At 42.9% G+C, this 27,803-nt stretch overlaps 1 protein-coding gene and 1 long non-coding RNA gene across 3 annotated transcripts; one reads left to right on the forward strand and one right to left on the reverse strand.

Moving 5' to 3' along the window:
- Positions 1-1,406: 1,406 nt before the first annotated feature.
- Positions 1,407-3,363, reverse strand: LOC141573648 (uncharacterized). The gene is made up of 2 exons (XR_012499613.1): positions 3,228-3,363; positions 1,407-2,748 (listed from the first exon to the last, which is right to left on the reverse strand). It is a non-coding gene; the product is annotated as an uncharacterized LOC141573648 (long non-coding RNA).
- Positions 3,364-3,390: 27 nt separating this feature from the next.
- Positions 3,391-13,100, forward strand: METTL2A (methyltransferase 2A, tRNA N3-cytidine). Of its 2 annotated transcripts, XM_074343433.1 has the most exons (9): positions 3,391-3,547; positions 3,753-3,844; positions 5,563-5,912; positions 6,940-6,989; positions 7,339-7,399; positions 8,664-8,803; positions 10,315-10,421; positions 12,000-12,065; positions 12,644-13,100. In XM_074343433.1, exons 1-9 carry the CDS (start codon positions 3,438-3,440, stop codon positions 12,796-12,798), a joined length of 1,131 nt encoding a protein of 376 aa, XP_074199534.1. In that variant the 5' UTR covers positions 3,391-3,437; the 3' UTR covers positions 12,799-13,100. The 2 variants fall into 2 exon arrangements, with proteins under 2 accessions (XP_074199534.1, XP_074199533.1); XM_074343432.1 differs by having other exon boundaries at positions 12,000-12,786.
- Positions 13,101-27,803: the final 14,703 nt, after the last annotated feature.

Raw genomic sequence — 27,803 nt, forward strand, 5'->3', positions numbered from 1 at the left:
CACATGATAATTATATTGCAAGTTTGAGGGCTTATAATTTTTTGTGGAAAAACATAAGTAGCATAAAATTTACTATCTTAATCATTCATATTTAAGTGTATATCATCCATTACTTTTTTTTTCCTTTTAGAAAAAGGAAAAGAAATGAAGACAGTGGCTTATAAAATAAAATTATAACATGCAAGGAAAAAGGTATGAAAATAGTGAAGGCTCCTAAAACTGTTAATGAAATAGGCTTGAAGTAATTTTGTATTACCTTGAATATTCAACTGTCTGAATATATTTGTAATTCTTTATAATGTTACGATGGGGGAGGGGAATAGCTAACCTTATAGGTAAGTGACCATGTTTTCTAACCAAAAAACATTTATGGTTTGATAAGAGGGTTTTTGTTGGTTTTTTTTTTTTTTGTATGACTGTGAGTATAACAGGCAATGTAAGGGATATAATTTGGATGCCAAATACCTGGAATATTTCCTTGGATCAATGGGATAACAGGACAGAATATTTTTAAGTAGATATTTCCTGGAAAACCTAAAATGTACAGTAATACATTCTATTAAATTATCACACACTGTTGATGACAGTATAAATTGGCATCTCTCTGATGGAATACAATATAGCAACAGGTACTCAGCCATTTATTCACCAATTATTTCCTGAGTTGCATACTGTGTGCTGGACCTTGTTCTCAGATCTGGACAAATAAGTGAACCAACAGATAAAATGCTCTCACTTCACAGAGCTTAGTAATGGAGCTAATTATAGCCACTGACTCAGTACTTCCACTTCTAGAATTAATCTGAAAGAAATAATCATGAATGTACAAAATGATTTAGTTATAAAGATTTTTTTCTCATGGTGAATTTTTGACAGTAAGAAACTTAAAGTAGCCTAAATGTCCAACAAATCATGATGCAACTATACAAAACAATACCAGGGTCATTAACATGATGTTGTAAAAGGATATTTCAGACGAAATAATAATATTCACAATTACAACTTCTAAAAGGCATGAGAGAACTTTATGGGGTTATTCTAAAACTTAACTATGATGATGGTTGCACAAATACAGATTTTTATGAAAACTTCAATCTATACATTTTAAATGGATGAATTTAATTGTACATAAATTATCAATGAAACTAAAAAGTGGGGGCACAAAGCAGTTTGTTCTAAAACTCTTTTTTAAGTTAATAGTTATTTCTATAAGTAAATTAGGAAAAAAACACTGGAAGGATACAAACCAAAGTGTTTAGTGGGTTAAATTAAGGATGGGGTGGATGTTTTCTTTTTTTCTTTTGTCTTATCTAAATTTTCTTTTGTCTTATCTAAATCTTATAAGTGTTCTATAGAAAACATATTTATTTTACAATGAGAAAAAAACCACAAAAGCTGTTTTAAAATTAAAGTTGTTAAACCAGTTTATTCAATATCTAGGGCTACTACAAAGACTGTCCAAGTTCTATGACATCTTGAGGGCAAATTAAGACACCAGGATCCCTTCCCCAACCCTTCAGCTCCAGAGCACATGCTTACACATCCCAAAACTCCTATTGATTGAAACTGAAAGAAACGCATGAAACAATTAACTACCCCTGTCCAGGGTCAACACTCAAGGCAATAATCAGTCCAGACTGATAGTTCTTAACCTTTCCATGCGTTGAACCCATGCCACCGACTGAACTGGAAGAGTTCTCACTACTCACCAGCAGAGGGACCCTGAGCCCCTCTGAAATGTAGTGCTTGCTGAGTACAGGCCAGGCTAAAATCTGATGCCACAGAGGACTCACAGCTGTGTCTTCCAAATTCCTTCTGAAATATTTTAGGTGCTTCAAAAGTTGGAGAAAAATGAGTTGTACAGGTCAACCAAAGACAACTGTATAAAAGTTAAGTTTCAGATACTTTACCACATTTTATTGAAAGGCCCAAATTGCTTGATATTTTAAATGTCTCTAATTGGAACTAGGGGGGAGGGTATAGCTCAGTGGTACAGTACCTGCTTAGCATGCAAAAGGTCCTGGGTTCAATCCCCAGTACTTCCTCTAAAAATAAATAAGTAAGTAAGCCTAATTACCTCAACCACCTGCCCCCCAAAAATAAAGTTAAAAATAAAGGAAAGAATTTAAAAAAAAATTATTGGAACTGTTATAGCAAGTAAGCTCAAGTGAAGACAGAGAGCAAGCTATCTGCAAAAAGATACACAGTGGGACTGCTGATTGGGACCAGAACAGCTTTTGGTGAGGGGGCTGTAGGATGAGAGAACAAGATGCCAAGAATAAATATAAACCAATCACCTTACCTGCAAACTGCTGGCCTTGAGAAAAGATCAAAATCCTTGTCCTTGTTTTTTGGAAAGGAACTTGTGTTCAAAATGTTTCAAAAAACCATGAGAATGGCAAAACTATTTTGTCTTCAAATAAAGTACAAGTTCCTTACTATCTTATCTTTTTGATTCACTCCTATATTCTTTTGTGTGGTTAGAGAGGGTTTAGGCTTGTTCTTATTTTTTTGGTGGGAAAGTTATAGAACCTGTCATTGCTCCCTGTAGTTTTGCCCATGGAAAGACTCAGCAATGGAGTAAACTATCACTGGTTACCAGTGTGCTTAGTACTACATTACTTAAGTAGCTAATTAACGCTTCTCTTCTTCCAAGTGGTTGTCATCACTCTTCTCCTGGAAGTCTTCTCAACTAACCTTATGTTGACAGCATACTTTATTCTTTTGAGAATCAATTTGTAGTAATTACTGAAATAGAAATGTAAGGATGAAAATATATTAATATAACGAATTATATGTGTGTATGTGTTACAATCCTGATTGTGCGAATACGCTCCCATATGGATAATTCAAAAAGGTAGATGATTATAAAACCTTTTAAAAGTTTATCCTTGGATATTACATTTGATATGATGGAGAAAACTTGTGTTCTCAGAATTCACTTCGCATCTTCCTCCCGAAAAGTAGAGTGAGGATATATGTATATATACATTTTTCCCCCTTTCTGACGCTAGGAAAATCTGACTATAGAAGCTGGAAAACTGCCCTTTCCTCTTCCTGCTTCCTCAAGTATCCTGGCCATTAGCTCTACAGTGGAACTAAATACTGTTAATTCTTAAAGTGAGTCAAGATTTTTCCTGTCTTACAACTTAAGGGAAATTGGGGAACCTGGTAGAGGATTCCAGCACTGAAAGGCGGATCAAACGTAACGTCCCCCACTTTCTTACCGGCCTGCACGTGTGTCAGCTCCTCCTCCGGGGCGAAACTCCGCCCGCCGGTTCCCTACGCCGCAGAGCCCTGCCCCACGCAGCTGAGCCCAGGCGCCGCCCCACCCGCCTCCGTCTTTTCCCGCCCAGACTCTGCGCCTTCCGGAAGGGGCGTGGCCCCGTAGGAAGTTCTCGCGTTAGGGGAAGGTAGAGATTTCCGCTTCCGGTGTCATGGACGGTTCCTGGTCTGAAGGTGTGCCCGCCGCCGTCGGCGGGAAGAGGCAGCAGTTCGGGAGCCGGTTCCTGAGCGATCCGGCGCGCGTCTTCCACCACAATGCCTGGTAACCGCCCTCCCCCTCGCCTGGCCTGCGGCTCGGCCTCTGTCCTGCGGCCGCGGGCGCTCCGAGAAGCCCCTGACTGCCAGCCACGAGTCCAGCTGCCCTGCTCGAGGCGCTCTCCTCTCACGGGAGAGGCCCTCCTGGGCCAGCAGCTCACCTTCCCCAGCGGGAACCTGAGGCCTCTAAGCTGCCCGTTTGATTTTCCCAGGGACAACGTGAAGTGGTCGGAAGAGCAGGCCGCGGCGGCCGAGAGGAGAGTCCAGGAGAACAGTACCCAGCGGGTGTGCCAGGAGAAGCAAGGTGCGCCTAGGTGGGCCCCGAATAGTATCGACAGCCAGCTTATTGCTGGACGCGCGTTCTCAGAGAGGCCAGAGAACCGAGGCTGCCAAGAGTCCTTGTTACTGAACTGATACAGAACTCGCGGGTAGAACGGGAGGGGGAGGGGATGGGCAACGATGGAAAAGGGCTACACCTTAAAATCTTGTTAGAACAGAGAGTGTTCTAGTTTTGGTGTTTTGCTTGGAAGAAGGTAACTGTATCTTGAAAGTTTTTTCCAGTGACTCAAGTTTTTGGTTATGTTAATTAGACATTAATACGGCTGACCTATGGCAACCGTGTGGTCACATGATTGTCTTAGAGGAGTACTTTCTACATTATTACACTTTGCCTGAGGAAATGTTGCCACTGAAGCTAGATATGAGTGATCAGATTGTAAATATTGGGGGGTTGGTGGCTAATGGCTGGTGAATTTACATCTTTTTCTTGTGTGATGGCTATGAGGATTTAGGGCTTCTGCCAAGGAAAGATGGATGAAGAAAAGTGGAAATAAGACTGGTCAAAGAAAAAGAGGCCTCTTCTGGAGAGGTGGATGCTTTCATTGCAAAATAACCCAAGTATAGCTAGGACTGGTTGGGCCTCTGTCCTAAATGACAATTGAAGGTAGGACTAGAAATTGAAGAGTAGTAACCACTAAAAGGGTTCTGTATAACAATGAGAAGATTCCAGTTACAAAATGTTCACCTTACATAGTTTGACAAAGACTAGGTCAAAGTAAGTTAAAGTTGAAAGGGATTTTGAAAATCATGTAGTCCAATATCCTCTTTTTACAGTTAAAGAAACTTGGACCACAGGACATTAATTGCCTCACCCAGAGGTAAGCAGTTAGTAGCAGTGGTGGAACTAAATCCAATTTCTTAGGTTTTTATTCATCCTCCTACACTAGTCAAGGCCTTGTGTTAGCAGAGAGCAGAAAGCTGAAATTAAGTTATAAACCATTGTTATCTCAATAAAAAAATAGTAATTTTTTAAAAAGAAAAACAAATCTAAGACTGCCTTGATCATGTTAAACAACAACTTTCTTTTAAACAGTCCATACTTATTTAGTCTCTCCTGTACCCTATCATCAAATCTTCTCGTTTGAAGACATTTTTCCCTCTTGGCAGCATTGTCTATGTTCCTTTTAGCTTTGTGTCAATTTTTAGTGTCTATTAGTAGCATTGAATTCATTTTTGGGCTCCTCATTTTAAAGAACCACAGACAGGAAGCTTACTTTAAAGATGAGCAACATATATTGTAACCATTGAGTTCATATGGGGAGTAACTGAAGAACCTGGGACATCTAACTTGTAAAAGAGGATTTAGAAGGAGAAGTAACTGCCCTCATACAAAAGAGTTGTTCTGCATAGCTCTGAGAAATAGTAGGACCTTTTGACCAGAAGTGATTAGACAGATTTTTTTCTTAATGTTAGGATTTTCTAATAGATAAGGGCCATCCAAAGATGTGGGAGAACTGATAGGTAGTAAGTTGCCTGGCAGAGGTTGGACTCTGGAAGGACGAGATAGAGAGCAAATTCAGGTGTGGTAGGCAGTCAGACTAAACGACCTCCAGCTCTGAGACTGTGGCTCTACCTGAATATAACTTTCAGTATAAAACTCGGTGAAGCAAGATGCTGCTCGACATTAGATACAAGTAAAATATTGACAGGTGGATCTTACAGTTCTTTCTTAAATATTTACAGTTGATTATGAGATCAATGCCCACAAATACTGGAACGACTTCTACAAAATCCATGAAAATAGGTTTTTCAAGGATAGACATTGGCTTTTTACTGAATTCCCAGAGCTGGCACCTAGCCAAAACCAAAAGGATTTGCTCTCAGAGAACAAGAGGAGTGAAGTACCTGAATGTAGAAGAAGTGAGGATGGACCTGGTTTAACAACAGAACAGCACGGATGTTCTTCAGACAGCCTTGGTGGACATAAAACACAGCTGCCTCCTGTGGAGGAGAATGTAACTCAGACACTCAGTCACCTGGAAATCTGTGCTGATGAGTTTCCTGGAGCCTCAGCCACTTACCGAATACTCGAGGTAACCTCCCTTTATTGTCCTGATAGTGAGGTTAGTGAAGCTGTCGTATTATGCACATGGGGTGGCATAGAGAGGCTGACCATAAAAGTAACTTCTCTCTGATTAAGCTGGCTAGACTTGACCTTATCTTGGTCTGGAATCACCTCCATTTTTGAACTAATGGAATGCTCTAGATACAGGCCAGCTATGGTGGTCATGGTAAACAAAGCTCACCTGAGGTACTTCAGAAAGTTGTAGCATGGTGCGCTACCTGCCATCTGGAAAAGAGTCCCAGGTCACAAGACAACTTCTGTTACTTCTCTTCTAATACACTTGTAGAGGTTAGTTGACATGATGCTACTCAGGTGTGGGAGAAATCATGTCCTCTCAGTTTGCATGGTGGGGCAGAGGCGAGGCTAGGCCTGGAAAAACATCTAGGGTGGGCACTGTAGCAGAAGTTCACAAATAGTGACTGCACATGCCACTGGAAGCCAATTAGCTTTGGGGCTGACTGAGTCCTATAACATGACCTTTTACTAGTCCCTTACTCTCCCCAAGCAGAATGGGACTTCTCTACCTCTTTCTGCCTCATAGCTAGGGGTGTTAGTTGAGATAATGTATGTAAAATTGCTAAGGATAGTGTCTGGCACACAGTAAGCCCTTAGTAACAGTCACTGTTTTTGTTATTAGCACACCTAGCACTGTACTTAGGACAGTGTAACTATGGTCCCCTTTTCATGAATTTTTCCAATAACATAGCAGAGTTCAGTAAGAAGATAAGTTGTCTACAGGAGCATTTGTCAAAACGCAGAAAGTAAAAGCAACCCATGCCCTTTTTTCCAGACCAGCTTCCTCCTGCTAATGAAAACCCATGCTCTCATCCTTTATGGCTGACTCTTCAAGGGTTCCTGAGGTCAAGATCAGGGAATGTCATGGTACTGTTTAGGAATATAATTAGGCAAGATTATCTATTGTTGATTATTTATCTAGCTTCAGGTAGTTTATTCCTTGGAAAGTTCTGTGATTAATAGTTCATTTCTGTCTACAGGTTGGTTGTGGTGTGGGAAACACAGTCTTTCCAATTTTACAAACTAACAAGTAAGTTTGTTGTGAAGTTTGACTCTGACAGCAAAGAAGAGCGAAGTAGGGGGTTATTTCTCAAAACTCTTACTACATCAAACTGTTAACAGTGGTTTTTGGGAGCCAGACTGGTAACAGTGGTTATTGGGAGCTGTGGGTTACAGGAGATTAAATGTTTATGTCATCCATTTATGAATTGTTTTGATTTAATGTGATTTATAAGTTACTTTTGTCAGATAAATTAGTGGGTTTTAAACCTGTTACATTGTTAATATTTGATGCCTTTGATATTTTAACAGGAAAGAGAATAGACCTAATCCAGCTTGTAATCTTAATTGTTCTGCTGGTTTTTTTCTGCCCATTTCAGTGACCCAAGACTCTTTGTTTACTGTTGTGATTTTTCTTCCACAGCTGTAGAACTGGTCCAGGTAAGTGCAGTGGCTCCTATCATTGATTTTCACTGATTAAAGAGGAAAGGGTCTGCTAAAAATCAAGATCTCTAACTATCTTCTTATTGTACTTGGTCTAAAAGTAAAAGATGCACTGAAACAGCCTGGAGTAGAGGAAAGGGCCAGATGTGAACACAGAATTTGCCGCTTGCTTGCTGTGAAACTTTGGGAAGGTCTCTTGACCTCCCCAAACTCATGTTTTAAAGATTGAAATAACTCAGGGTTCTTTGAGTTACAAGTTAGAGAAACTTCTATAATTAAAGGGAATGTCATAGAACTCAAGAGAGTATTGTATATCCAGGACTAAAAGGCAGGCCTGAAAGGCCAGCTGGCTGGCTGGTGAGATGTTGCTGCCCCCTTCTATCACAGCACCTCCATCAAGTTCACAGTGTCTTGCCTCTCATTGCCCATTTACCTTTTGCTTTGTTTTTCCTTTGCAGACCAGCTTTCTCTAGTAGGTTTTTCCTGGTTTTGCACATGACTCCAACATACTTGCCCCTCCCAGTCCTTTACAAGTTCCCCTGTTCAGATGGTATCAGAACCTCCTATCCCAATTCCAAAATCTCCAGACAGTCAGGTTGACACAACCCAGCTAATAATCTACTTGCCCTCTTTAAATTAGGCCAGTGAGGAACAAAGTCATGTTTTTGGGAAAGAGAGATATGAATGTGTCTGTTACAATCACATATGGTGCTCCTAGCACAGGAGCTCGGAATTGGTAGCTTTGTCTTTCTGGAATTATTCTTATGAACCTACACCAGATGAATATTGAGGCTTATCTTTAGTTAATTTTATGATAATAAAACATAGGTTAAATCTTCTACATCTGAAGAAATAGAGTTCCCTGGAGAATTCTGTGATCTGTATAATGTGTTGTAGTTGGGAGTTGTTTTAAATCATTTGCTTTTCATTATGTTTTGTTTCTCTCATGAGGTTTCTCTTTTCCCTTTCTGTCATTTACCTTCCTGATTATTTTCTGGTCCTGGGATCTAACTATGTCAAAATAAAAACTAAAATTAGAGGAATCAGGAATGTTCCGTTTAAAAACTACCAGTTAGATTCCACAGGCTCTTCTCTGGAGTAATTCCTTATTCTTACTCCTTGGGTGAGAACGTTTGCCATTAATGGCAGGAACTGTATCCTTCAGTGGGAAGTAGCAGGGATTACATTTAAAGCAAGATAGCTTTTCCTGAGGCTCTCTAACCAGTGTCCTCTAACCAGTGTCCTCTCTTCCAATCTGCAGACAAATTCAGCATATGACCCTTCTCGGTGTTTTGCCTTTGTTCACGATCTGTGTGATGAAGAAAAGAGTTACCCAGTGCCCGGGAATAGTCTTGATGTCATCATCCTCATATTTGTTCTCTCGGCAATTGTTCCAGACAAGTAAATTTTAGATCCCTTAACTAGTAGCATAGCAAAAACAAAGCTTTGATCTCAGGAACCTTGATATCAGAGTTAGGCCCTAAATAAAAAGGATTTTATTAATGTTCTGATAGACAGGAAGAAGCCATTTCACCGTACGTGATAGGAGCTTCTCAATCATTTTTCTAAATTTGTTTTGAAGTCTAACTGCTGTTCCAGCCTCTTAAACTCTAAACCTTTGCTTGTTGACTGCAGCAGTTGGTTTTTCTTTTCGTTGCTATGGTTTAACATCCCCAAAGAATTGGGGGGGTCCTTCTTAGTGGGTATGTGGAGAAATTCCTCACTGATGATCGCATAGCATGGTGTTCTAGAATTGTGGGTGCCACAGCTGCATCCCTTTAATGGGCTTTTAAAATGCTTTAAATAAAACAGGCTTTATTAAAAGCACAAAATTTACAGTGAAGCATAACTCAGGTATTCTCTGATATTTAAGTTCTTTGGAAAACTGTAGTACAGGAGGATTCCGTAAAATCAAGAGTAGCTAAGGAAAGTCAATTTCTTTACCATAAAAGATACCACTAAAGCCTCTAGATATAGACACCAAGTCGTCCTGATGAAATACTGTCTCAAGGAAGCAATATCAGTCAGGAGGTGGCAGGGGTGGTGGGGATGATAGACTTTCTCTAGCTGGCATTTCCCCGGAATAGCATTGAGTCATTTGACCTGAGAGGGATAGTATGAGTGCGAAGTAAAGGCAGATGGAGGACGCCCAAACAGCCTGGCATGGTTTTAAACATTAATAACTACAGAAGTTTACATGCTGCAAACTTTAAAAAACTGATAGACTAAAACAAAATATTAAAAATTTATTATTAAATAATTAAATAAATAGACTCAGTATTTCAAATGGTTTTTGTAAGTTTGAAGCATATATACTTCTGCAGTGGTTAAAGCTGAAACCTGCACTGAGATTCTATATATGGAAAGTGCAGTTAGAAATGTAAAAGCACTCTGCCCATAGTACTTATTTGCATATAGACTGTATCACCATGTAAATTGTAAGTTCTTGAGGTTTGGTCTGCATTTAACAAATGGAAAGATAAAGTCTGCATTCAGAGAACTTGGGCCCAGTGGGACAGGCAGATGAGTCCACTAGCATACCCCACACTGGGTGGTCAGGGGTCCACTCAGGGATTCATGGGAGCCTGGGGCAGGGGTGGCTTCCCCACAAGGAGTGGAAAGTGAGCCAGGCAGAAAGCAGATAACCTCCCACACTGAAGACGCAGCTTATCTTTGGGCCTCTTCATACTGAAGGCACTGGATCAAAGCCACAGTTGTGAGCAGGCATTAGAAGACAGACACATCAGAGGCTTGGACATGGCTTGGGTTGTAACTGAAACAAAAGTAGAGGAGCTAAGATTTCAGGGCTCTGTGTCAGGGTTAGGAAGTCCACTGGCTTTTCAGCATATAATGCAGGGAGAAGGAACCCTGTCCTTAAAGAGACCTGATCTTCATTCCCTGCTGCCGCACAGGATGCAGAAGGCTATCAACAGGTTGAGCAAGCTTCTGAAGCCTGGAGGGGTGATGCTTCTGCGAGATTATGGCCGCTATGACATGGCTCAGCTTCGGTTTAAAAAAGGTATTTTCCCACTATAGTTGAAGCAGTGGCTTTGCCATCAGAGTAGTCATACAAATAAGTAGAACAAAACAGAAACTCTAGAATTAGATAACTCAGTATATAAAGTCATTTAATACATAGTAAGGGTGGTATGCTTTTGGAGACTCATATAATCTATTAGGGAGATCTTTTTTAGAAAAAGTCATTTGATTACATAAATAGTTTTAAGTGTGGTATGGCAAAAGATACCATTAAAAAGTTAAAAGACAAATGATGGATTGAGGACAAGTACTTTCAGTTAATAGAACAGATGAAGACTTAATATCTATGCTCTTCAAACGGGGCTGTTGGCAAATTGATAAGGGGAAAGATCAGTGACCCACCCAAAAAACAGACAAGAAGTGCTTGAGTTGATTTACTGAAGCGCATATCCAGATGGCCAAAAACAAAACGTCAAGAAAATAATAGCAAGGAGATACTAGTTCTTAAACCTATTACTGGCTGATTCAAAGAAAGAGATACGTTCCTCTGTTATTGGTAGAAATAGGAACTGTTAATGCCCTTTTCTTAGCACCCTGGTGTTACCTATTCAGTTCAACAATCCTTTGGGGAATTATTCAAGAACCAACACATCATATGTGTATAATAAGCAAAAACCAAGCACTGCCTCTGGACAGGGCAATGTTGTGCATGTCGTGAGGTGGAGCCCATTCCATTGTTCTCTGAGGGGTTTCCATTCTATATCAGCAAGTGAGAAAAGCAATGTGCAGATCAGCATTTTAAACATAATCCTGTGTATAACAGTAGCTGGAGGAAAATAAGTAAAATTATTTTGATACTCAAAAGGTTTAGGGGGGTGGGTATAGCTCAAGCTGTAGAGCGCATGCTTAGCATGCACAAGGTCCTGGGTTCAATCCCCAGTACCTCCCCCAAATATAAATAAATAAACACAATTACCTACCACCCATAAAGAAAACAAAAATCATTTTAAAAAATTTTAAAAAAAACCAAAAAGATGTAGAAGGATTATGTCAGAATGTTAAATTGACAAGATCAAGGGGCTTAGCAGCAGAAGGGGAATTGTGGTCATGATAAAAACAGTATCCATGTGGTCATATTTATGAATGTGCATGTGGACACATGGAGAGACATGCAAAAGGACAATCACTGAAATGGGAATAGTGGCTGTCCTGGGTTCCTTAAACTTAGCTATATTCCTTTAAAAAACAAACAAACAAACATGTTTTTAAAGGGGGCAAAATGCTATTTAGAAAGTTTTTGGTTTTGCTTTTAAACAAAATATATGTATTGTATTTAATCCAGAAAGAAACAAGTTGTTTTTATCATGAAACAACTTTAGAACAGCGGCTGATAATTGCCTGTGTTCGCTAACACTGAAGTTTGATTATTCCCCTTGGGCTCCTCTTCTTCAAAGCGCCATTCATTTGTAGGCAAGAAATTGCAGATTCCTACAAAGTGTAATCCATGAAAGGATCTGTTCTCTGCCCAAGAAATTGATATCTTGATGCATATTTGATTGGCAGTGAAATTTAAAGAAGTGCTTTTGAAGTGTCTCTGGTCTACCCCATCACCCTGCAGGTCAGTGTCTGTCTGAAAATTTCTATGTGAGAGGTGATGGCACCAGAGTTTACTTCTTCACGCAAGGTATGAAAGCCTCATCTTTGTTTATACTGACAGCCCCCACAACACCAGATAAATGTTGCTCAAGGTGCTTTCAGAGGAGAAATCATCTGACCCCTTCTACCTTTTGCAGCTTCTTCCCTTCCCCACCCCTCACCCCTACTCTCAGCCAACCTGAACCACTCACTGTTCTCCAGATAAGCTCAGCCTATCCAAGCCTTCTGCTCCCCACTTTGCTCTTCTGCTCGCTCCCCTTCCTCTCTGTCACTTTATCTAAAACAGGAAACCTGTCTATTTTGCAAGACTCCACTGCAGCTGTTTCAGCCTCTAAGCTGAGTTGTACCTTAGGTGCACCTGAGATAGCGTAAACTCATTGCTCCCATCAGCTGAGTCTTAGAGAAGCTCTCCCTGTGGATTCCAGCCCTTCACACACGGTTGGCCTTCCCCTACCTTGCTGTTACCAAGCTACTACTGCATTTATAACTAAACAATGCTGTCCAAGCCACTTAAACCCTATAAATAAGGACATAATCTCAGAGCCCTGTTTAACATGGCAGATGGTAGACACGGGAAAATATGTAAACATCTCTTTTCCAAACTAGATGAACTGGACACACTTTTCACTACTGCTGGACTGGAAAAGGTTCAGAACCTGGTGGATCGCCGGTTGCAAGTGAATCGGGGGAAACAACTGACAATGTACCGAGTTTGGATTCAGTGCAAATATCGCAAACCTGTTCTATCCAACACCAGCTGAGAGGCACCTGCTCCTGACATGCGGGTTCACTGAAGCTTTTTAAAAGAACATCTACAAACAGGCTTTGAACCTAGGAAAAAACGTTTTTTATCAAGAGTCTAACCATTTTGCTTCACATTTGTAAAGCCCTGTGTTACATACTTTTCTCAAGTTTTTTCTATCTTGGAGATCTCAAAGAATCTTGCCACTTTGTAATTTAATAAGTGAAACATTATTTATGGAAATCAGTTTCTTTCCATGCTTAAGTATTATATATGATAAAATAAATGACTAAGTTGCATTAAATTATTTGGGGATTCAAATACCTGGACTAATCAATTGATGCACACAAAGATGAACAAAGGTCTCGTGCAGTGGTTGGGGAAGCAAGTTGGGAAGAATCATCTGTATTTGGATGTTTTCCTGACTCAAAAAGAAAAAAAAAAGCATCAAAATATGGTGTCCTTGTTAATTATTTGGTCATGGTCTCCGCTTAACCTTAGTTCCATAGAATTATAAGCACTGTTCCCCTAAGTAACCCATGTCTAAAAAATTGAAAAGATCTTCCCTTTTAGCAAATTGTCTCTTTTTTTGTGTGCCATTAAATGCTTGACAAAAAAGGAATTGAGAGAAATTTTAGCCATTTCACTTCTGAATGTGATCATTTCATCAGTGTTAGTTTTTTGCTGTGATGGTCCACGAGTTATATGATGTATTCTTAATTTTTACCAAATTAAGAATTTTCATTTCTTCATTCCTACATGTTGAATTTTTTAATGCAAACTTAAATATTCTCATAATTGTTTCAGTTATGAGAATGTGATAAGACAAGCAATTTTTTTTAATGATTCCAAACTTAACAGTGAAGTATAGTACCAGGAGTATTACAATAGTCAGCTTCTTTCTGAATCATTTTTAAGAGTAAGTTGCAATGTGATATCCCAACACTACTCTATATTTTATAATGTTAAATTCCTGTAGCTGAAGATGTTCTGTATCACCAAATATATGCACCAGAAGTAGAAATTTACATGGAAGCACTACCATCCACAGATAACCAAGTTTTCCCAACAGTCCCACTAATATACTTTGATCATTTGAAAAAAAACAAAAACAAAAAATTCTTGTGCTGCACTTGGTAGTCATGTCCCAGTCTCCTTTAGTCTAAAACAATCCTTCAGGTTTGTTTTCATGACCTTGACATTTGAAGATTACAGGCTATTTTGCAGATTTTCCTCAAGTTGGGTTTGTTGATGCTTCATCATGATTTAGTTCAAGTTATGTATTTTGGGCAGGAATATCAGAAGTGATGCTGTCGCATCTTAACACAGTAGGTACATGAATTTGAAGTACCCTGTTGGTGGTGTTAACCTTAATCACTTAAAATTGAGATTGTGCCTCCTGGGTTTCTCCATTGGAAAGTTACTGAGAAGTATTCTGTAGGATAGTACTTTGAGACTAAATATCTCATTCTTCATTAAACTTCATCCTTAGTTTCAGCATCTTTTGCTGTTTCTTGGCCGAATTACTACCACAATGGTAGCCAAGTAGTGTTTTCAAATCCCACATTCCTTCTGCACTTACTGATTGGCATTCTGCCATAAGAAAGGCTTTTTTTTTTCTCCACATTTACTTATCTTAATTTGTATTCATGGAGTTCTGTTTTAATCAATGATTATAGTACATTACTCTCACTCTATATTTTGATGCTCATGTTGTCCCTGATTTGGCCAGTGGGAGTCCCTTCAAATGCTTCTGTGACCTTTTGACACATGCAGGGGCTCAGGCTTTATAACTAAGCCCAAAGCACAAGGCAGATGCTGGGAAGGGGAAGAAAAATTGTTCCTGTTGTGATGAATGCTTCAGAGATGCCAAAGGGAGGTCTTTTATGGGTCATTTAATGTATTTGTTCTTCATTTCAAAAGACAAATGAAATATTCCAGTACATAAAGCACAAGTTGTTCCAGGCTCGTCTTGTATGTTCTCTGCCCCAGTCTGAACTAGCCATTATCTCCCATAGGGTTCCAGTTCTTTTAGTGGAGAAAGGTATTTAGAAACCAGCGTAAGTGTGCTCATTGCCCTTGGGGTGTTCTGTTCCCAGTCCCCCTTAGTGGTTAGAACTCAGGGATATATGTATGTATATATAACTTGCATCTATATTTTTATACTTCAGTACATATTGAAAACCATCAGTTCAGACCAGTACCTTTCATTCCAACCCAATACCACAGGATTTATTCTAGTTTTTATTCTTTCTCTCTATACATGTTCCCTTTTCCAACAATCCCAAACTCCCATGATCCTCAATATATCAGGCCAGTCTCCTCATACATAACCATTCTTTTGTCACTACACATGGATGCCCTCTCACTTCTCTTGGGCTCTGACACCACACGCCTCCAGCCACTGTTTCCACCATTTCCTCACAAAAACACCCTCCTCACCCTGCCCTGGATCCGACACCCCACAGGGCTGCCACCACCCCCACCACTACCCCTCTGCCCCTGCACTAACACCTACCCTGCTTGGCTTCACCTGCTGAATTTTAAAAGGTGGGAGGGAAGGAGGAAGGGAGTTTCCATCTTTTCCTTGTAATGAATTTATTTAAATCTAAAAGACTGAGTCACTGAAATGTATTTCATTTGTCTTTTGAAATGGAGAACAGATACATTAAATGATCCACTAAAGACCTTCCTTTGACATCTCTGAAGCATTTCAAAGCAACAGAAACAGTCTATTCCATCTTCCTAGCATCTGCCTTGGGCTTTGGGCTTAGGTATGAAAGTTGAGCCTTTTCCTGCCCCCTGCTAAGCCCTGTGACTTTTTATCTGTCAAGTCAACTTGAACTCCGTTAAGGACTTGGATAATTTTTTCAGCCTTGAAATCAGTAATTATGGGCAATTAAACATGGTCCAGGTAGATTAAAGTATGACCTCGGCGCTGCTCATAAAACAAAGATTACCTGGACTATCAGTCTGACTCCAAATGGTATCTTTATACTCTTAATGCAAGAAGAGTGCTGTGCTGGCTGGGAAGGTAGTTCCACATGTGAAACTGCTCAGGAAGTTGTGTGGTTTAGATTGGAGTCTAATAGAGAACTGTTTCTGAAACTGACTGATCTTCCTAAGTGGTGTTAATTTGGCTGAGGAGATAAATTCAATGTTGTTTGAAAAATAAGAGGCAGTTTAATTTGAGACAGGTGCACTGGAGCTATTGGAGAGGAGCTGTGTTCCTGAAGGCGGTGGCCAGGGTCACAGTATAACTCTGTCACCTGGAAAGCATAGGTTCTTACACCTCGGAAGTGATTCACCTCTGGATTTTGTGTGCTTCATCTTGAGCCTGGCCTCTGTGAATGCTTCAAACTTATGCTTTGCAATGGGTCTGCTACCTGCCTTCACGTGAGTTCATACTCTCTTGGGCTCTGGCTGGGAAATTAGGGCCTTGGAAACTTAGTAGGAAAAGGAAAATCTAATGTACTAAGACATCCTGCTTTTCTCTAACTGATTTCCTCTCTTTGCTTAAAGACACTACTTTAGTAGTAGTGGGGACTTCTATCTGTGGCTTGAAAGATGAGCTCAGGACAAACAGCTTCTTTCACTCTATTCACAAAAGGCCTGTTCTTTGGTTTGTGGCTGCAGCTGCTATTTTCAGAGCTGGGCTGCATCGATGCGTTGCACATTTTTATGTGCTTCTTAATTTCATATGCAGGGTGATTTGGGAACCTGGGTTGAGAGGTGGAAGGAGTGCTGGTGAATTTTGCAAGTAAAAACACTGAAATGGTACATCACTGCCACCTCAGTTTATTCCAATGAATTTCTGTGTTCAAGATTGGACATCGTCTCTTTTTTTTAACTTTTTTTTTAATTGAAGTCAGTTTACAACGTTGTATTGATTTCTGGTATACAGCATAATGTTTTAGTCATACATATACATATATTCTTTTTCATTATAGGTTACTACAAGATTTTGAAAATAGTTCCCTGTGCTATACAGAAGAAATTTTTTTAATCTATTTTATATATAGTAGTTAATATCTGCAAATCCCAAACTCTTAATTTATCCCTTTCCACCCTCTTCCCCACCACCCCCATCTCCACCCTCCTGGTAACCATAAGTTTGTTTTCTATGTCTTTGAGTCTGTTTCTGTTTCATAAATAAGTTCATTTATGTCTTTTTTCAGATTCCACATGTAAGTAATATGGTATTTTTCTTTCTCTTTCTGGCTTACTTCACTTGGAATGACAATTTCCAGGTCCATCCATGTTGCTGTAAATGGTATTATTTTATTTTTTTGTGTGGCTGAGTAGTATTCCATTGTAGAAACATACCACAATTTCTTCATCCAGTCATCTGTCGATGGACATTTAGGTTGTTTCCATGTCTTGGCTATTGTAAATAGTGCTGCTATGAACATTGGGGTGTGTTTATCTTTTCGAGTTATAATTCCCTCTAGATGTATGCCCAGGAGTAGGATTGTTGGGTTATATGGTAACTCATTTTTAGTTTTTTGAGGAATCTCTATACTGTTTTCCATAGTAGCTGCACCAAACTATATTCCCACCAACAGCGTAGGAGGGTTCCCTTTTCTCCACACCCTTTCCAGCATTTAACCAGTTGTCTCTTGACTGTAGTCAGTGAAGTGCACTTCATGACCAAGTTACAGGACACATAGCCACAGTTAGATTCCATGCTCCACTGGGGGGACCCCAAGACATAGGAGCCAGGAGACTTGACCAGGGGTTCAACTTGTCATCTTCACCTTGAGGTAAGCCCCAAGTTGCATTCAATCATTGGTTCCCTGCCTTCCTGTATCTGAGTTTGAATTTCTCCATTAAAACTTAAAATATCCTTAGAAGGAGCCATACTGTAAAGCTTTATCAGCAATAGCATGTTAGAGAAACACCTCCGGGGGAGGAGAGGACTGGAGAAAGCCCTCCCATACCGTGCTGCCACGGAGCCCCCCTCGCCCTCCTTGGCCTTGCTTCCCATTACTCAACGTTTATTACATGATTAAGGCTGACGCTCAGTGGAGCTCACTAAATGATGAATTCCTTGGAGGAACTTTGTATTCTCAACATTTAGCAGAGTAGCAAGCACCTGGCCCATGGTTGTGCAAAGTACATGAGGACTGAATGGCTAAAGAGCTGCTTCCTGCTCTTCCCCTACCTCCAACAGGCACACACTGACACACAGTTTTATTTAACACCTGAAGGCTGTGACGTACAGGGCAAGTAGCAGCAGCTCAACCTGGCTTCAAGAAGAAAACTAATCGTGGAAGGACACAGAGTGTCTCATGGACCCCCAGGCAGCAATGTAGAGGGAAGGGGCCTCAGGGGAGGAGAGGGAAGTGTGTACTCACCAGCACTCCCCAGTCTGTCCAGGGACCTTCCCTGCTCCTTGGTCCACTTGTCTCTGTAATATGCGTGTGTGTGTGTGTACACATGCACGCACATTTAGGAGTGAACGGTGCCAGAATGGGTTTACAAACCAAGCAGAATTCCCAAAAGGCATCCACAGAGCACCATTAGAGGGGAGCAGGGAGGGGCCCTCTGAGATTCTGAGATTGGGTTAGGGGGCAGCAGAGAAGACCTGGAGGAAGTGAATCCTGTCATGGGTTGTCTAGAGGCAGAGCCTTCAAGGCAGAAGGAGCAGCCACTGCAAAGCCCTAGGACCACGGTAGACTCCCGTGCTCTCCACCCCAAAGCCTGGGCAACACTGCATCACAAACAGAAGCTTATGGGACCATTCGCTGCTCATTCATGTAATAAATGTATCTGCCTTTAGCACATTTTAATAAGAGTTATTACCCAAATGCACTCAAATTCATGAGTTAAGGATGATTACTTTCTCCTTCAGACCCTCAGGTTCAGGATTCAGATTCTTCTCGGTTCCTTTAGCAACTATCAAAATTATGAAGTCAGCCCAAAACACAAGAGTCTGGTACACAAACCAGTTATTGATCTGTGATCTGAGACATAACGGACAAGCCAAGGGGATCTCCCCAGGAAAGGAAGCTGCTTGAGAAACTGAAGATCAGAAGTTCTTAAGAATACACCAGAGCCTAGGAGTTGGGGGCACCAAGAGAGGCTTCTGTCAAGCCCTGTCTGCCTTGAGTCCCCCACCAGCACCAATGAAGCACCTGCTGAGCAGACCTGTAGTAACGCTACGTGGCATTTGTTTAGACCTTAATAAGGTATTTTAAAAAGCTTTTCATATGTTTAATCCTCACAGCACCCCTTTGAAGTATAATTATCTCCTTTTTACAGATGAGGAAATCTAAAGTTCAGGGTTTACCAAGGTCACACGTCTAGTGTTAATCGTAAGGTAATTAGCCTAAGATTAAGGAGGGGTGGTTTGATATAAATGATATTTGACATAATATAGGGGTTTAAACATGCTTGGCTCCAACTGTGCCTGCCCAGGGACACATCACACCTGCTCAGAGGTTAACCCTGAGGAAGACTGAGGGAGGCTCTGGTCCCACCCCAACCCCAAGCCTCCCAAGGGAAAAGAGAACACTGCAACTCTCAGAAGTGTATTATAGCTGTCAAAAGCCCATGAAATCAGCTACATAAATTCTGTTGGTTTTGCAACATTGTACAATTTGCAACATTTTTTATCAAAATATAAAATTTTAATCTACCACCTTTACCCTGTGTGTGGGTGTCCTGCCTGTGAGGCTCAGCTCAGCCTGGGGTGAAGAAAGGATCCAGATTCTACACCTCATCTTCCCAGAGTCTCTGCCAGGCTGGGGCCAGTGTCGTGGGCTGTGTCATGTTGAGTGGCACTGGGCCTGGCCCTCAGAAGGGCCCATGCCAGCTTCAATGTTCTGCTGTCCCCATCTTGAAATTCTTAACAATTTTTTAGCAAGGGGCCCCACAAATTGTGCAGCCAGTCCTGCTGCTGGCTTTTTCTCTCCTTCCTCCCTCTTTCTCCTTCCTTAGAAAAGCACTCTCTCTTGACTTACTTATCTCTTCCCATCTCAGCTGATCCTTGACTGCCCAGGCTTGGGCCTTCTCACCCAGGGCAGGACCCACTACCAGCCTGGGCTCTTCCTGTCTTTCCAAGCCCCTCTCCCTCTCCTGTCTGGAAGATGGGCCTTCCCGATGTGCCAAGACTGGACCCCTGATGACTCATGGCTCTTGCTGGAAGGGCCCTTCACATACCCAATTTCCTCGTGGCTTGCCTTGTCCTCATTCAAGGCTCCCCACTCTGAGACCCCTTTCCTGCTGATGCCCTTGACCAGTGTCACCACCGCCCCTCAGAGCCCTCCTACGCCCCCACTGACTCTTTATTATGCGGCTTTATCTTCTTTATGACATACGGAACTATTCTCACTTGTTTTTTGTCTGCCTTCTGCCTCTAGACTATAAGCTTCTTGGGTTCAAAAGACTCTGTCTACTTTGTTCACAGTTGTATACTCAGTATCTAAAATGGTGTCTGGCTATTATTTGGTGCTCAATAAATACACACTGGGTGGGCGAGTACATAGAATGCCACCCAGGTGCTGGGTCCATGTAGAGATAAAGCATCAAAGTGAGGAAAAGTCAAGTTCTGGCATCTTATCAAGCAAGAAGTGGGGCTAGAAGTGGAAGCCCAAGCCAATAGCCCAGGGCCTGTGGAAGTTGCCCCCTAAGGGTTTCTCAGGAGCCATGCACAAGTGGGGAAGAGTAGGGAGTGAGAGCCCATAAGGGAGCAAAGCTGCCCAGCTCCCTGAAGGAGGAGGCCCCCTCAGGGCGGTTTCAAGGTGCAGAATGAGTTTGAGGGAAGCCAGAGCCTCACAGTATGAAGAGTTTGCAACAGAGGGAAAGAGCTGATTCACTTTGAATGTTTAAGTGCCACCCACACTTGGATAATTTCCAAATCCATGTCACGAGCTAAGGATCTCACTTAAGCCTTGAACTAGTTTATCTAAATACTTCCCAATGTCTCTCTCCCCTAGAAGGCCTGCAGGCACCTAAAACTCAGTCTGTGCAAACTAACTCCTGAGAGCAAAGACAGGGGTTAAAATCCTGGAGTCACCATTTCGTTTGTTCTTTGCATCATCTTGACCCCTACCAGAGTCCTCTGATTCTCAGTTTCCTTGACTATCCATTGTGTATAAACAAAATAATCCTGCAGCCCTAACAGCACCCATAAGTCAATCCTGACTCCTCGCACAGAACAGCTTTGAATGGCAATCTCTGGGGGCTACTCTGTATTTACAAGACTCATTTGTGTAAGACACACTTCATCATATGTTTGTTGCGTATTTAGCAGCTATATAGATGGCATGTCTCTTGGCAACTTCTTGCCTGGAGAGAGTAACCATGTGTTATTGAGTGAATCTTGATAAGACTGTAGTAGGAAGCACTAATTTGCATTTCTTCTCTAAGGTCTCAAAGAGCAGTGAAGGAAGATAAAACCTTTGGGCTTTCAGTGAGTTTCAGGTTGTTGCCTTTGGTCAAGGTCAGCTTCTCAATGAGGCACAGGGCACATTCTCCTTTGTGGTGCAGTGACTTGAGCCCTCAACACTTGAGGGACCCTTGAAAATGTTTTAATTTTGATTTATTTTAAAAGCAGGATAAAAAAGTGATCATGAAGGCAGCCTAGATTATATTTGTTTTCACACCAATGTTTGTTTAAAAAAAAATTTTTTTTTTCTTTAATGGAGGAAAAAGCCCATGACCATGAAATCAAAAGTGGCCAGGGCCCATGCAAGTCACAGTGTGACCAGGCCTTTAGGAGGCAACAGCCTCCCAGATGGAGGGGCAGAGTTGATGGAGGTAGATGTGGGTGAACCCCTCACTCTATCTTCCCCCTCTGCCCAACTCACTCTGTCTCAGGGAAACATATTTGTGGAGACAATTGTGTCAAGTCTCTAGCATTTCTATATGCATCTAACTGGGACAAGTAGAAGTGGGTGAGGAGTTTGGAATGGTGGCATCTATAGCATTGAGAAACAAAACAGCATTTTTACATTTATCCTTATGGATATGATTTCTATACATTGCATTTTCCTGGAGCACAGAAAGGCAGGACTTGTCGGGAGGATGGCACAGAGTAGGTGACCCTCGGGCAGGGTCTTGGAAGGTGAAGAGTTTTACAAGCTGGATAGGGATGGGAATGATGGTGTCTGGCCAAAGGAATGAATTTCACAGACTCATTTACGGGGGAAGAGCAGCAAACGGACAGGATCCTGGTTGTTCTGGAAGAATGGTGCAAGGGACAGTTCTGAGTGTCTCGGGAGAATCAGAAATGTCTTCGTCAATTCCTCCCAGACAGCTTGGAGACCAGACCACAAATGCCATGCTGAGGAGTTGGGGCTTTATCTTGCGGGTAGCAGACGGCCAGTGCAGAAACTGAAAAGAGAAAAACAGAATAATTACATGGACATTTAAGAAAGTTTCCCCAGCAGATTATTCGGAGAGATAATCACAGAGCATAGAAGTGTGTAACTGGTCCGCCTTCCCAAGCCTCCAATTAGAAAGGGAACCAGTGCGGTGCCTGGCAGCCATGTTTCTGCTCATGTTCTCTGGCCACAGATGATTGGACGAGAGTGTGCACGTGACATCGGCTAAGCCAATCAGAGCCCCTCCCGGGAGGTTGCCTGGAGAGGGCGGTAGGAGCCCGGGGCGGTCTGCCGCCATGCCGGCGGAGGAGAGGGCAGCCATTGAGACCCAGGCAGAGGCGAGAGCCAGGACGAACAAAAGCCCTCAGGTGGGAAAGCCCCCGCTTCGAGGAGCTAAAGGGAAGCCAGGGTCTGGTCACTAGAAAGAATGGTGAGGAGCCTGGAGAGAGCCAGGGCTAGACCTCCAAGGCCTCATAAACCCTGCTGAGTTGGAATGTTTTCTCATTACAATGAGAAGCTGTTGGAGAGTTTTAAGAGAGGGAGTGGCCCGACCTGAATGACAATTTTAAAACATGAGCTCTGCTGGAAAATGGGCTGTAGGGGTGGGGCAAGGGTAATGAACAGTTTGGAGGCTCCGCGCTATGCAGGCCGCCCATTATGGACCAGAAGTCCGAGGAGGCAGGGAGGATGGAGGGAGCGGGAATCCAGACGGGACCCAGTGGTTGGGGGGGCTGGTGAGAGAAGGGTGGACTTAGGACAGATGGTAAGTGAGGGTAATACTGTTACTGAGACGGGAGAGAAGGGAAGACGTCAAGACCTTCTTTTGGACATAAGTTTGGGGTTGTTGAGGGCACGTCGCAGGGGAGATACTGAGAAGAACGCAGTGGGTACATCAGTCTGGAGTTGGGGGGACAGTCTGGGATAGACAGCCTCGGGTGCTGGAAATGTGGGTAGCAGCGGCATGAAGATGGTGTTAAAGCCAGGGCCCCCGGTGAGACCACCTCCTGGGAGCTGGAGAGGAGGGGCCCAGCACAAAGGCCTGGGGTCCCTCAACATTCAGAGGACTTGTAGAGGGGAAGGAGGGAGGACACTGGACGTGTGGTGACCCAGAAGCCCAGAGGAGACTGCCCAGTGTGAGTCCCTGCTGAGGCCAGAGAAGGACCCCTTAGATTTGGTAATGAAGTCACCCTGCACTTGGACACACTGGGTAGACTGCTGGATCTGGAAGTTAAATTGGAGTGGGTATCTTCCTTGACTGAAACCTGGATTAAAAAGTATCTATGCAGGACCTTTGAGGGGCAAATGAGAAAATCTGAAAATGGACTTCAGATTATTGTATCAGCATTTAACTTCTTGGTGTGATGGTGCTCTGTGTTTATGGAAGAGAGAAGCCTGGTTCTTAGGTATTTAGGGGTGAAGGAGCAGGACGCCTGAAACTTTCCAGGGTTTCAACAACAGACTAAACATATGTACGTGCATATATTGATATATATAAAACATAAATATATCTATTTTGTATATATAAATTATATTGCTGTTGTATATAGGTGTGTATTAGAGATAGAGCATATGTAGCAAAATGCTAACTGGAAAATCTAGGTGGAGGGTATTTTAATACTTCTTCAACTTTTCTGCAGGCTCAAATTTTTCTCCCCAAAATGGGGAAAAAATTAGAATGAAGGGCAGGTGATGAGGAAATGGTAACAGCAAAGTTTTCAAGGAGGGAAATGGTAAAGTAGCTGGAGGGAAACATGAGGTCGAGGAAGGGTCGTATACAAAAAATTTTTTAAAGAGAGCAAGTGTATATGTTCACAGGAATGTTCCCATGGAAAGGGAGAGGTTGATGAAGTAAGAAAGGGGTGAGAGGTGCGGGACGGAGTCCTTGGGAAGGCCTGTGGGTGGCCCTGGGCTTGGAGGGGACACTGCGCTGCGGTGCTGCACTGGGCCGTGGAGTCATGGGTTGGGGCATCCACGTCTGATGGCTTCCTTTTTCTTCACGAGGTAGCATCTGAGGCTCTTGGCTGACAAGAGTCAGGAGGGCAAGTAGTTGTTTCAAGCAGATTGGGGCACAGAGCCAAGAAAAAACTGGCAAATTTGTTGTTTTGTGTTTAAGATCTGAATGGAGATTATTCATCGGCTTAGGGAAGGAGCCAGCAGAGGAGAGCTTTAAGTCCTTACACCTCTGCTACTTGGTTTTTCCATCTGTAACATGAGGCTGTTGAACTGGGGGCTCTCAAAGGACCCTGCAAACTCCTGTTAACTCAGGGTCCTCATGACACTTGATGGGGAGCTTTTACTGAATAGCATGTGTTTGGTGGTTTAAGGATTAAAGATGGCTAGTAAAAGTTGGACTCTTGCCCAAGAGGTTTCTAATTGAGGGTAAAAACCAAAAGATACAGAGAGATACTTGAAAGGAAGACTGTTTAAGGCTTGAGGGCACCCCTGGGGGAGCAAGAGGGTGGCCCAGAGGTCACTGGGGCTCTGAGATGCCTTGACGATGACTGGGTAAACGCAGTACGAGATCCCTTTGAGAGAAAATTCTGCTGTCTCCCGGCTCTCACTGAAGCTGGCATCGCACAGCGTGAAATGAAACAGCACATTAATGTGATTAACACTGAATAAACCTCCATGTGTGAGCAAATATAGCATGAAGTGGGTTCAGGAATTTTAAAATATCTATTATTAAAGACAGCCTGCAGGGCTGCAGTGGCATCTGATGACAAGCCAGAGGCTGCTACCGGCATCTTACATCCCCGCAGTCCTTTCCTTGGGCAAAGTGCGTTTGCAGGCTTCTATGCTACTGCTCTCTCCTGATCCTTCCAGGGGGATTATCACCACTACCCGTTTCATAGATGAAGAAACTTAAGAGCTTTGTCACCAGTAGGTTTCTTAGATGGTTGAAGGAAGAGACCACGGGTATCACCATCAGCTCCCCAGCGGCTGGCAGAGCATCAGGGAAAGGGAACGAGCCTCTCAGCCCCTGAGAACCAGCCCGGCGAGCCACGTGTGCTGTGCTGGGACGTCCACGTCTGGCGTGCTTTTCAGCCAGGCACTGTGCTGAAAGCTTTACGCAGATGGTCTCACTTAGTCTTGATGACAACCCTTGGCTGTTGGTATTATTAACCCCAAGAGGAAACTGAGGGCAGACAGGTTAAATAACTTGCCAGAGGTCACCCAGCAGAATCAGGACGCAAGCTCAAATTTGTCTGAACTGAAGCATGTGCTCCTGACTGCTGAGCTGGACGTTGTCTTCCAGGAGAGCACGTGTGCTCTTTTGGAATTGTTGCAGCCACTGTGCCTGAAAGTGGTTAGCACAGTGCTGAGCACAGGTAATAGGCCATCACCAATGTCGTGACTGTTGACTGAGGGGCTGACAGTCTGAACGGATGAATGAGTAGAGCTGTGAATTCCTGTCTTGTGGGGTCTTTCTCTTCAAATTGAAGATTTCCCCAAAGCTTATGAATGCTCAATCTAATTAAGGCAAAAAGGCATCAGAGAATTGCTGGGCCTTTCCTTTATTAACTGTCAAGTCCAATCTGTAGGCTGTTTACGTGCCAAGGTCAGAGATCAGTCTTTAGCTGCTCTCCTTTCATTCATCTGGCAAAGCCCAGAACATAAAGTTTATTGATGCAAAACTGATTGGCAGGCAGGGGTAATGAGGTGGCAGGGACAGGGAATATCAGAAGGAGTTCTAAGCCACTCGGGTCAGTCCTGCTCCTTTGCCGTGCTAACTTCCTGTGCTCCAGGTTGCTGGATCATAGCTCATAGCTTTCCACACCATGGTCAGGATGAGCAGCAAATGCCTGGACCTTGAGAAGTGTTCACAGAGCTCATCAAGATGGGGAGGAGAAGGAGTCCTTTCTCCTCGTTTTGTCTGTTAGTTTGGAAAGGAGAGAGAGAGAGAGACACACACAGGAGGTTAGGTATGGATGGTCTTGAAACTTCACAGATCAAAGGAATTCCGGTGTAAGCCTCCATCAGACAGGCCTGGGAATTAGGAAGAGGGAGGTCATTGTTACACCTGCAGCCTTCGGCCAGCCCAGGACTAAGTGTCTTACTGTCTTTGGCAAGCTCCTGCCGGGGCCTCCTCAGTGCCCACCCGGGTAGAGAGGTGGGGAAGCACGCATGGGTCCACACCTGGCTCTACTTGGCAGCGTGCTCAGGATCAAACCAGGATGTAGGCAGTAAGTTCCAAAAGAGGGAGGTGGACCCAGGAGTTGTGGCTCATGTCATGTAAAATGGGGGAAGGTCCCAAATGTTACTCCTTTTTATCAGGACCAAACTGAATTCTGTCCAATGTGAGAAGCCCTGATGGCAGGTCATTTTAAATGCCTACTTAGCCTCTATAACTCAGAAATAGTGGTTTTCCACTGTAGTTAGCTATCTGGATGTAAACCCTGCCCCCCCACTCACACATCACAAAGTTAAATAGTCCATTTAGAAGCAAAAAAATAACAAAGTTAAACAAACCAAACCCCCAACCCTGATTTTATTTCCTTAGAAAACAGTCCAGGTTCAAGGTCTAGTCTGAGCAGAGAATGACGACTCTGCTGGTCTGTTTCTGGACAGGCAGCAGGGCAAAGTCCTTTTCCCTCTTTTCCGTGGCAGGGCTGGGCCCGGGTTGCACAGAACTCCAGAGAGAAATATCTACTGAGGAGCAGGACCAGACCCAGGGCTCCCGTGGCCGTGGCCCCCTTGAGTTCAGTGATGATTAATGAGCACTCGCTGCTGTCAGGCCCTGGGATAGGAGGGTGATGAGGAAAGGATCCCAGAGACCCACACACAAACCACTAACTGTAATAGAACATCACAAATACTGTCTTTGCAGTAGGAATAAGTGTTTTAGGTGTACAGAGAAGGGAGAGGGAAAGGCTTCAGTGGTTCTCAAAGTGGTCCCCAGACCTGCAGCAGCAGTGTCACCTGTCACCTGCGAAGTTGTTAGAAATGTAATGTAGGCCCCAGCCAAGACACACAGATTCAGAAACACTGGGGCTGGGGCCCAGCAATCTGGGTTGAAAGACGCCTCCCCAGATGATTCTGCTGTGACCTAAAATTTGAGAATCTTGCAGGGGCTGGCAAACTACTCTGCCTATTTAAATAAAGTTTAACTGGAACATGGCCAACATCTTTACTTACATATCAGCCGTGGCTACTCTCTGGCCATGCTGGCGGAGCTGAGTCCTCATAACAGAGACAGTATGGCCTGCAAAACCTAAAATATTTACTATCTGGCCTTTATGGGGAACAAGGAGTGGGGTTGGAGTGACCCCGAATCCCCCTTCTGTGGCCAGTGCTGCTAGGGCCTCTGGTAGCCATGCTTCGGTCAGCTTGGGGTGGACTCAGCTCTAGTTTGAGGACTTCCTGAAAACGCTAAAAAGTCAATTTTAAGCGTGATAAATCCAAATTAGTCAGCACGATTAGAAAGGTACATTTTTAAAAAGTCAAATGAGCAAAAGAAGTCATAATTCCAGGAAACCCTAGTTACTAGCTGCCTGTGCGGCTAAGGATTGTGCTTGATGCCTTAGGGAGCTAACTCTACCCTCTAAGATGGGCATGTATCCCCGTTTTACAGATGAGGAAGGTGAGGGTTGGAAGATGAAGTAATTAGCTCAATTCACAGAGTCCAGCAGAGTAGAGCTTGGACTGGACCCAGGATCAGCTTTGCTCTTAGGTCAGGCTCTCTGCCTCATACCCC

Source organism: Camelus bactrianus, chromosome 16, assembly GCF_048773025.1.
Source record: "Camelus bactrianus isolate YW-2024 breed Bactrian camel chromosome 16, ASM4877302v1, whole genome shotgun sequence".
Classification (NCBI taxonomy): domain Eukaryota; kingdom Metazoa; phylum Chordata; class Mammalia; order Artiodactyla; family Camelidae; genus Camelus; species Camelus bactrianus.

Coding starts and splice junctions, on each gene's coding strand:
- METTL2A (XM_074343432.1), top strand. CDS start 3,438: ATGGACGGTTCCTGGTCTGAAGGTGTGCCCGCCGCCGTCGGCGGGAAG. Junction 8,804..10,314: donor TCGGCAATTGTTCCAGACAA/GTAAATTTTAGA, acceptor GCTGCCGCACAG/GATGCAGAAGGCTATCAACA. Junction 10,422..11,999: donor TCAGCTTCGGTTTAAAAAAG/GTATTTTCCCAC, acceptor ATCACCCTGCAG/GTCAGTGTCTGTCTGAAAAT.